General features: G+C 36.7%; 1 protein-coding gene across 1 annotated transcript in view; it reads left to right on the forward strand.

Moving 5' to 3' along the window:
* PARPBP (PARP1 binding protein) overlaps positions 1-10,815 on the forward strand; it is a gene marked incomplete at both ends in the record, with an annotated part of 40,840 nt that extends 30,025 nt beyond the window's left edge. Inside the window, 4 exons of the mRNA XM_080935596.1 lie at positions 196-374; positions 1,616-1,697; positions 9,961-10,093; positions 10,487-10,815. Of these exons, the coding sequence (XP_080791722.1) occupies positions 196-374; positions 1,616-1,697; positions 9,961-10,093; positions 10,487-10,815 (723 nt within the window). The remainder of the gene's footprint in view (positions 1-195; positions 375-1,615; positions 1,698-9,960; positions 10,094-10,486) is intronic.

A 10,815-nucleotide genomic window follows, 5' to 3' on the forward strand; every position in this document is an offset into this window, starting at 1 on the left:
ATATGTCTGAAAATTGGTAAGATTGATCTTATTGTTACTTAACGAAGAAATGTCTACATATCTTGTATCCACTTTTTATAACTGGTTTTCTGTAATTTCAGCAATAAAAGAAGTGCCATTGAAATAGAAATGTGTGGCTGACTCACCTAGCTGGTGTGATTATTATGTGTACTTTAAAATTAATTTTTGTTTTAGCCAAAGTCTTTTGCCATAAACCATGATACTGCATACTGTGGCAGAGATGTTGTGAAAATTTTACTGGTTCTTTTGGATGAAGACGCAGCTGGTGCTCCTACCAGAAATAAAGCAGAGCTTTTATACAATGATGAAAGTGCAGCTCCTCACAGTGGACCATCTATTCTTACACTCTTTAGGTATGTAATATGGAAGTTATATGGGAAAGCACTAATTTGACCTTTTTTTTTTTTTAAATAAAAAGTACCTTGTTGATTGTCAGAGGAACTTATACTATAGGAAACTTAAAGTGGCTAGGGACTATGGAAAAAGCAAACAAAGGCTAAAGGAAGACTGGGCATTTCACTGTAGCCCAGCTATAGTTACAATGTAGGATTTTAGAGTGTTTTAGTGTATTGCTGTAAAAAACATTAACTTGTTTTGGTATATGTCAAGAACTTCGTTAAATCACAGTCCTTAAAGCAATTCCTTTTACTAGCATTCCTGATGTCTAGTGAAGAATTGAGACTTGAGAGTAATTGTAAAGTGTATCAGAGAGCTCAGTTAACAAGCAGCAAAGATTTCTTCTCTCAGACTTGAGGTCATTCTTGTTGGCCACTATTCTGCATGGTCAGAATGAGGCACACACACCACATTTATAGCAGAGCCGGCATTTGTTGTCTTCCACACTAAGTGAATGTCAGTGTTAAATGAAGATCTTGAAACTGCCTTGGCTCCAGCAGCCACAGGTGGATGCAGAGAGCCCAGTGAGAGGGGACAGCAGCATGGGTGGCACAGTGGGTTCTGGTGAGACCTTACCTCCCCTTAGAGGATCCCAGCTTGTTTTGTTTTGCTTTTCTTACATGAGCTTTTTTACTGTGCACACTTTTTCTCTCTTACCCCTTTCTTACCAGGCACTTGTCCTATCCAGTTGAGAGGTTAACCGTGGAGATCCTTTAACTGCAGTTGTCTCTTCAACTCTGTGTCTCCAAGTACAGTCACGTTGGCAGGTTTTTCTCTTGTAAATAGGCTTTTGAGAGTAGGGAGAAAACTAGTTTAAAAGCTTCTCTGGCTTATGAGTGTCATAGTTCATTTGAGTTGCTACCAAACCATATCTTTGACTGCGTAACTTACAAATAACAAACTCATTTCTCCTAGTTCTGTAGGCTAGAAACTCAAGATCACATTGTCAACAGGCTGATTGCCATTGGTAGCTAGAGAGGCCTGTTCGTCATGTTCTCCCATGCATCTTCATATGGCAGAAAATCCAAAAGGACAGCAATGAGAGGGAGACTCTCAGGTGCTCACACTGATCCAAATCACTGACCTCAGCAACTTCCCTTTTAATAGTGTCTTGGCAGCGAGTAAATGTCAATGTACAGTTTGAAAGGACAGAAACATCCAAGCCCTACTAATATGTTTCATCTTTTTTCCCCCATAGGTCTCCAACACAAGTGAAAAATACATCAGTTAAGCCCCTCAGAGAGCGAGTCCATAAGTCACTGCAAGCAGAGAAAAATAAGGTATAGGAAAGTTCAATCATGAAATAATAGATACTGTTTTATTTTGGAAGAAATGAATATATAAAACCGGGCTAGGCTTTGTAATCATGCAATTCATAACACAATCAGGAGTGAGGAAGAATTAATATTGAGAGCTTATGTTTATATAACCCTTGCTTTTGTATAATCCTGACCTGTCTGTGGCTTTCTACTTTACTGGAGCTAAAATGAAAGAAAGAAGTAGGCAGTAGATGTGAATGTGAATCATTGTGCATGAACGAGTGAAAGGAAAAATCAAGAAGCTGTGCCCTGTGTGTACTTCTAGCATTTCTAACGAGTGGAGACTTGATATGCATTGATCACTGTAACAAGTCACCTGTAAAGGAGAAGACCTTATCCATAATCTTAAAATTACATGTTATAAATGTTAATTATATAATATGTAATAATATATGCATATATAATCCAAATGATAAATTGTGAAGACAAAATGGTAGATCTTTAGTTATAGATTCAGATGAGACAGTTTTCACATTATCTTTGTCATTATCTGTGTTCATTTAACTTGAAGTAGGTTTCTGATTTTCCATTAGAACATTTGTGTCTGGAGTTGATAATCTGTTAATTCAAACACATTTTTTTGGTTTTATGTTTTAATGGAATTTATTCAGTATTTTCTATATATTGGGCATATAGTGTATGTTGTATATTAGTATTAATTTGTTAAGATATTTTATATAAAAAGTATACTTATTCTTAAACTATTAAATAATTTTTCATCTTGATAACAGAAAAATAACTAACTTTTTGGTATTTTTTTCTTTTGTATTTTTTAAATTGTTTCTTTTAATATATATGTATATATAAAATCTTTCATTTCCATTTCTTTTCTCCAAACCCTCCCATAAAACTTCTCCTTATTTTCTTGAAAATTCATGACCTTTTTTTTTTGTTAATTGCTATGTTATGTGTTATGTTGTTAATTATGTTATGACACACACACACACACACACACACACACACACACACACACACACTATTCCAACCTGCTTAGTCTGTATAATGTTACTTGCTTGTACTTCCTTTCATGGCTGACCATTTGGTATTGCTGTACTTTTCCCTGGGGAAGACTATCACCCTCACATTCAGCATTCCCGAGTTGCTTGTAGTTCTCTATTTAGGGCAGAGGCCTCTTGTGATTCCCCTCCCACCTCCCTCACTGTCCTCATGTATGTTAACATGTGCAGGTCATGTTTAGCCTTTTGTATGTAGCCTCTAACATTCTTAAGAGACATAATCTTAAGGCACAAGTACAACAAACTCCCTGACCCCCAGCTTCAAAAGTGTTTTCTGCCTTGTCTTCTCCACTGATCCCAGAGCCGTAGGTACTGGAGTCGTATTGTAGATTTATCTGCTGGGATTGGGCTCCACAACTCTCCATTTTGATTGGTTATGGTTTTTACAGTGTCCTCCATCTGTCACAAAGAAAAGTTTCCTTGGTAAGTGACGAGGACATAAGGACAAATATTTAGAATGTAGTTTGGGTTTGTGCATTTTAGAAATTCTCAAGGGTCAACTAATTACTATAAAATGAAAACAAATGCATATGTGTTAGAGAAATAGAAAAGATCATCTAATTTAGTGTCGTCTACAGAGATAGAAACACATTTTAGAAGAGTGATGTCCACTATTACAATGACCATGTGTCTTATGTCAGTTGGCAAAAGTGTGAGATTAAATTGGCACTGCTTTGTCAGCCTGGTCTACACAGGTCTGAGACTAAGACAGTAAAGAGTTACTATTCATAATTATGCTTTACAGTCAGTAGCAAAATGTGAAGCTTTTCAACTCAGTTGGACATATGACTGAAGCACAGGCCGGTAGAGCGCTTGTTGGAAATCACAGGCAGTGCTACCCATACTGTCTCCTGCACTGATGCCCAACAGCACCCAGCCACCATGGCTCCTTCTCTGTGACTTTTGCTCCTTTGGTATAAAGTTGGGGTGAAGTGTTTGTATGTTTTGTTTTCTTTGTTATGGGAATCATATGTGGTCTACATTTGAACGACTTCAAGCATTTTAAAAGAAGAAAGAATAGAGGATTTAGAACTAGGTCCTCAGCTTCCATTTCTCACTGTGGGCGATGAGAAAACTTGCAGCTGATAATCCAGTACATTTCCCTGGGAAGGAAACAGGAACGTCCTCTTTAAACCTCTGTGGTTTTGATATACACAGACCTTTGAAGACTAGCTCTCCCATTCCTTTATCATTCCTTTCAAACTAGTTTAAGTGATTTATTAAAGTGCCCTTATGTTTCTTATTAGAAGTTTAAGGGCCTGACCTTCTTACCTCCTGTGTATTGTGTTTCAGTCCTTTCACCCTGATTTGCCTGCCCCTCTCGTATATGCCTCAACTGAAGGGCTCTACTGTGTCTTTAAAAGTTTTAGCATTTCAATGAGTCTATGTTGTATATGTCGCTGTTTACTTAATAGTGGAAATGACCTAATCCAGAAGGTATGGGATCCTTAAAACAAGGAGCAGTAGGTACAGTGAATTTAGCTATCAGTGGTGTAAGACAGTTACCTCTTTGTAACTGTTGCCTCCCTAAACACTCCTGTCCTGGGGTGTTAGAAAATTCTTTCTTAGATCAACAAGTTTAGCCTGGGAATTTGAAAAATTGAAAGCATATCCAAGTTAAATAGGAGTACTGTGATTGATTTTCAGCATCTCCTCTCTCCTGCTTCCAACATGAACTGCAAAGTAATTAAAACTAAGAGAAACAAGGCTGAGGAGACGGTGGCTCAGTGGGAACCTTGTGCAGGCACAGAGACTCGGGTTCAGATTCCTAGCGACCAAGAAATAGCTGTCACGGTGGGTTGCTCCTGTGACCTTAGCTCTGGGAGAGGAGGCAGGCAGTGGTAGGTAGACCTAGTGCTCACTGACTGTCCAGCCAAGCCAAGCTGGCCATCTCCAGTGTCAGCCAGAGACCTTGTCTCAGAAATTAAGGTGATGCAGTGAGTGAGGGAAACACCTGGGAGAAAACTACCTTTGACTTCCGTATGTGCCAGGTCAGGTGATAGCGGCTGCATGTAAACACACACACACACACACACACACACACACACACACACACACCAAAAGCAATCACTGAGAGCAAACAGCAAGTTGCAAGTTGCAGTGCACTTCAACATGGCCCAGGACAGAGCTAAAGGTCACAGAGCCAAGAAGCTTAGCTTCATTTAGCAACTTAATCCAGTCCTGGTTATCAGAGATGCAGTACTATTCCAGTCCTGGTTATCAGACAGAGATGCAGTACTAATCCAGTCCTGGTTATCAGGTACAGTACCCATTTAGTCCTAGTTACAGAGAATACAGTACTAATCTGGTACTACTTTCCAGATAACAGAGATATAGAACTATTAAGTACACTGAATTGTCCTTTGAATTCCAAACTGAGAAGGCTCATAAATGTGTTTCTCTTTTCTTCTTATTTTTCAGAAAAAAATTGTAGGCATAGCAACTGGATAGTAATGTGCGAAAATGGACTCATAGACCTGATAATATTTAGTAATAAGCTCAAGATAGGCACCAAGGAATCTGAAACTTCTTTAGACTGTTGCCTCTGGTAACTGCATTTCCCCCAACCGTCCCTTCTGCAACAGAAAAGTGAGGGTCAAAATGTGAGACTCTGGGGAAAAGTAAGATGCTTCCAAATAAGGAGTGAATAGAATGAAGTAATCAGCCACACTGGAGACTCCTGGTCCTAGCTGGACCTAGTAAGTCATGACTGAGCTCCACTTCTCTAACAGAAACATGATTAGAAGAGACAGAAACGTTTGGAAAAACACATCATAAAGGCACAATAAAGCTATGAAGCAGAGTTAAACTAAGAACCCAGAAAGAATGAATCCTCAGATTATTATTCTCAATGTGTTGGTGATTGTTTTCTGGTATTATTTGCCAGTTTGCGATATACACTGAGGGTTGCTATTGGCCACATAAAGGGCCCCTAACAAAGGAAAGAAGGAGACAAGTGAATGAAGCTTTGTGTGTTTTGAGAGGCTGACCACCAATTGAAAACTCCCAATTACATAATATGCAGCAGTATTTTTTTTTTCTACCAAGGGCACTTAAAACTTTTATCCTAATTAACCCTCATTAACTCTGGGAGTTATTTTATAGATCACATTGGTAGCAATAGCAGGGTAAGGTTTTATATTTAGGTTCTAGAGTTGAAAGTTTGGTTTATTGCCAAAGAGTAAATGACAAGCTCATAAGAATATATAAAATTATAAAGTTACTGCTTAGATGACTTCTTTTTATTTAGCTGTGTAGTTGAGTCTTCTCTGATAGCAAAAATATTATTTTATATATGCACAAATTTTTCAGTATCAAGTAAAAGACATAAGATCCCCATTTTTTTGAAGTGTGGTAATGTCAGAGGGAAGAGATACATCTGGAGTAACTTATTTCAGGTACACAGTTAACAGGTGTCTTTTTTTTTTTAACAACTTTATTTTACAAAACAAAGATAAATGTACAGATTTTAAGCATTTTTTGCATAAAATTATACAATACATTTTTGTCAGTACTTTTTTTCTGATTTTAAAATAATTTTTACATAAAACTGTATGAATATATTTTTTAGTCAGTACTTGATATTTTTAAAGGTTTGATAGTATGCATTGAAAACTTAATAGTTACAATGAGCATAAAGTACATGTAAAACAAAATGTAACATGGAAATAGTCAAAGTCTTCTTGTTTTGTAAATATATTTTTTTTGTTTTCTTTATTTCTTGGACTTCATACAGTCTGTGAGTTGTTTCTGGGGCAGTGCGAGCCTCTGGGGTTAGCATCCCACTATCAGTGACTACATATTATGTCTGTTCTTTTGTGACTGGGTTATCTCACTCAGGATGATATTCTCTAGATGCAGCCATTTTCTTAAGAATTTGGTCAAGTCATTGTTTCTGGTGGCTCTGAGTAGTATTCCATTGTGTAAATGTACCACAATTTTTGTATCCATTCATCTTCTGAAGGACATCTGGGTTCTTTCCAGCTTCTGGCTATTATAAATAGAGCTGCTATGAACATTGTGGTGCATATATCTTTGTTGTGTACTAAGGTGTCTCTGGGGTATATGCCCAGAAGTGGAATAGCTGGGTCTTCAGGTAGTATTATGTCCAATTTTCGGAGGTATCGCCAGACTGATTTCCAGAGTGGTTGTATTAGTTTGCAACCCCACCAACAGTGGAGAAGGGTTCCTCTTTCTCCGCAACCTCACCAGCATCTGTTATCATCTGAGTTTTGGATCTTGGCCAACCTGACTGGTGTGAGATGGAATCTCAGGGTTGTTTTGATTTGCATTTCCCTGATGGCTAAGTGTCTTGAGGATAGTCTTTCTTTTCAAGCTTGTTCACTGTCGAGTGGCAGCTTAAGACTTAAATACTTAACATTCTATGGCTGCCCGAGCTTTAACTAGTCAGGCTTTCCCATGGGAAGTACTAGTTTCCTCTAACTGGGAACCTCCTAATAATTTAAACATAAAAGAGGTGTGGCAAAGGACTTTCCCAGCACATGGGAACCTGAAGTTCCTTGTAAATTCACTGTGGATAGCAATCTTCTTAAAAAACAGAAATTTCGGAAAACTACCAATCCTTTTCTCTCATATGACTTGAACATAAAATGATTTTAACATCCATGCATGGATCTGGACATTATTCTGAGTTGTTTGGTACTTCAAAAGCGTGTTCAAAGGAAATTGTTTTGTTTATTTGTGATTCCAACTAAAATACACAAGAGAGATTTGGAAGATTTGCAACAGGAAGTAATCTCATTTCTATGTGACCACTAATCTTGTGGCATAAAAATTCTGCTTTTATGAACAAAGGGAAAGCATCTCCTTTCAAGTTATGAACGCAATGTAGCTTGCACTTTTAAATAATTGAATAAATTTAATAAATGAAGAAGTTGATTATCAAGTCCCTGATTTGGGCTACATTTGGTTAGCCTTTCAGAATTGACCTGTACCTGGGAAATCTGATCCAGCAAAACTTCATGTTATAGGGATACCTACTTCATCTGTGTTATAATAGCTGTCCAGTGTCTGCATTAATCTCCACACACACACACACACACGCACACGCACACATATATTCACATATATTCATCTGCACTTTGGTGTTTGAGACAAAGGGACTTCATCTCTCTCTCTCTCTCTCTCTCTCTCTCTCTCTCTCTCTCTCTCTCTCTCTCTCTCTCGCTTTTTTGAGACAGGGTCACTCCGTGGCTCTCATTGTCCTAGAACTTGCTTTGTATACCAGGCTGGCCCTGAACTCACAGCCTGCCTTCTCAGTGCAGGGATGAAGGTGAACAGAATGCTCAGGAATGTTTGTTTATTTATTTATTTTTTTACTTCTATAATGCCAACAATTCCATGGGTTGACTATTATTACACTTATGTGTAGATGTGTTAGAAGTTGGTAATTTACACAAGATTGTCTAGTTGGTAAGGGTCTAGTAAGGTGGTATAGTAGATAAAGGTTGCTAGTTTTTTAAATTAAAAAAATTTGTATTTTGATATGTATTTCATGGTTAATCATTTTTTTCTCAACTGTATCTGTCCTCATTACTATAAGAAGCCACTGCCTTGTAGCTGTAGTTTTCTGAACTTTTATACTTTTTTGCAACTTTTCACATAATTATGATTAAAAACATCCAATAGTTTTTTTTATGGAAAAATGTGGAACATATTTTTTTTTTAGTTACAAATCTTTTATTTAAAGTCCCCATAGTTTTAACTTTTTAAAAATTATTAATTTTTACTATTATGAGAATGCCTTTGATTAGTCTTAAGGATGACATATCAGTCTAAATAAAATTGGCTTTTTTAAAAAGTTATGAGGATGCTATTCTCATAACTTTTAAGCTATAGTTGATGATTTCACTGCCATTGTCTTTGCAAACATCTGAGTGAAATGAAGCACCGGTCTCTAACTACATAACCTAAAATGTAATTACTGAATATAATATATAATTACATTTTAACCAATAAATACTCATTAATATCTAGCATAATATAAGGATAGTTTGAAGCGTTAAAAGGATACAAGGTAGCATCTAATGACTTGGAGAAATCTCCCATAATAATGGTTATAAACAACGGGAAGTCATGTCATCGATGACCTTCACATTGTGTATGCTGACTGCATTGTTCTGAATTCTTCCTACTTCTGTGAAAGCTCTGTAGTCTTCTATTTGCAGAATGCTTTTTCAAACTATTTCTCTTCTTTATATTTCATAAGTTAACTCCCCTTCTCCCTCTCCCTGAGCCCCTGCCCTCCAGTGTCTCAGAATAATCCAGGCCTTCAACGTTGATCCTTCTACTTCATCCTCTGAGCAATAGGACTACAGCGATGTGTCCACACCCCACTTAGAATTAACTTTATCTATGTAATTTTCTTCTATGAGAACGTTGAACTTAAATCTCTTATCTCTGAGGTTAAATGCAAGTGTATATTTTGAAATTTTGACCATTAAAACTCTTCATTGCATCTTTCTAGAATGATATAGTCAGACTCTGGTTTTCTTAAATATGCGTTTTAACCAAGAAGACATGACTTCCCATTGCTTATCTTCCTCTTGCTAAGTACTTGCTATTCTGTTTCTTTTAACTCCTGAACCCTGAGTTTTGTCTTAGTATTTTTCCTTCCACCAATATCTTTAATCATACATCCTATCTTTCAAAGCTTTGTGCTCCTTATAAGATATAGAATGGCGTTTTATGATTGTATGTGTATGCATGTGTATGTATATGCATGTGTATATGTGTGTATATGCATGTGTATATGTGTGTATGTGTGTGTATATGTATGTGTATATGTGTGTGTATGTGTGTGTATGTATGTGTGTATATGTATGTGTATATGTGTGTATATGTGTGTATATATGTGTATGCATTATTACTTCCGTTATCATAACACTCACTTCAAAGCAGCTCAAAGGAATGTGCTATGAAACCTCTAAGGATCAAAAAATTAAATTTTAGAACTGTTACAAAAACATAAAATATATGGCTAAAGCTAGTATTGCTAAATGAACTAAGAGGCTAGTCATAGTAATAAGTGGGTTTGAAATCTGAAACAAAATATGATTAAAAGTTCCAAGTGAGTGATGGGACTTGTAAGGGGCGTCTTCGTATTATTGTCTGTCACTACAGAACATGTATAGAACTAAATGGAGAATAAGATAATATAATTGCATATTTTCTGTTTTGGTTAGCAGATGAGGCAGACATTAATTAGATCCCAGTTTGCTTGTACTTATAAAGACGACTACATAATGAGCAAGAGTAAATGGAGTCTTAATTCATCATCAAAGCCATTGTCTGCTCTTCACCTGGAAAATGATGTTTCTGGTAATTGACCTTGTTTGAACAATTAGTCAACCAATTGGTTTAACCTTAGTAAAAGCTAGATTCTTTCTGTAACATACTAAGAAATGTAAAGACGTGGTTCTGTAGGTTTGGATTGTTTTAAGAAACTGAATCTAAGTACATATTTATAAAAAGGAATATGATATAACTTAATCTAATTAGATTTAGAAAATACTTCATAGTTTTCTCTGTTGTATTTTACATAAATATTTATTGTTCAGGATGCAAGGTGGTATAGTAAAACAAAAGCTATTGTGATGACAGCTACTTCCTGGCCTTTAATTGGTAGGATTATTATATTATCAATAATATATCATGTGTCTCATGATTTATAAATGTCATTGTCTTCCCCCCCCTTGTCCTCCTTCGTGACAGAGGTAGCACAGTCATCTGTTGGGAAAGCAAGAATTGAAATGAATTCCAAAAGTGTGCATGTGGACAGAAATGAGGGTGACAAAAGACCAAGAAAATCTAAAGGAAAGGTATCGAAGAGGAAACAGCTGGATTTAGACAGTGAGAATATTTACTGTGACCATGGAAATGAACTGTACCAACATAAGAATGTTAAAATCCCCAAAGTGCCCAGTGACTCACATGGGAAAGCTGGTGGCAAACTAGCCCAAGGAGCAAAAGGCAGTAGGTGTACTGCCAAGGGCAAGCTGATTCCTGGACAGACCAAGCTGACGCAGTTTTTTATGCTATGA

Source organism: Micromys minutus, assembly GCF_963924665.1.
Source record: "Micromys minutus genome assembly, chromosome: 22".
In the NCBI taxonomy this organism is placed as follows: domain Eukaryota; kingdom Metazoa; phylum Chordata; class Mammalia; order Rodentia; family Muridae; genus Micromys; species Micromys minutus.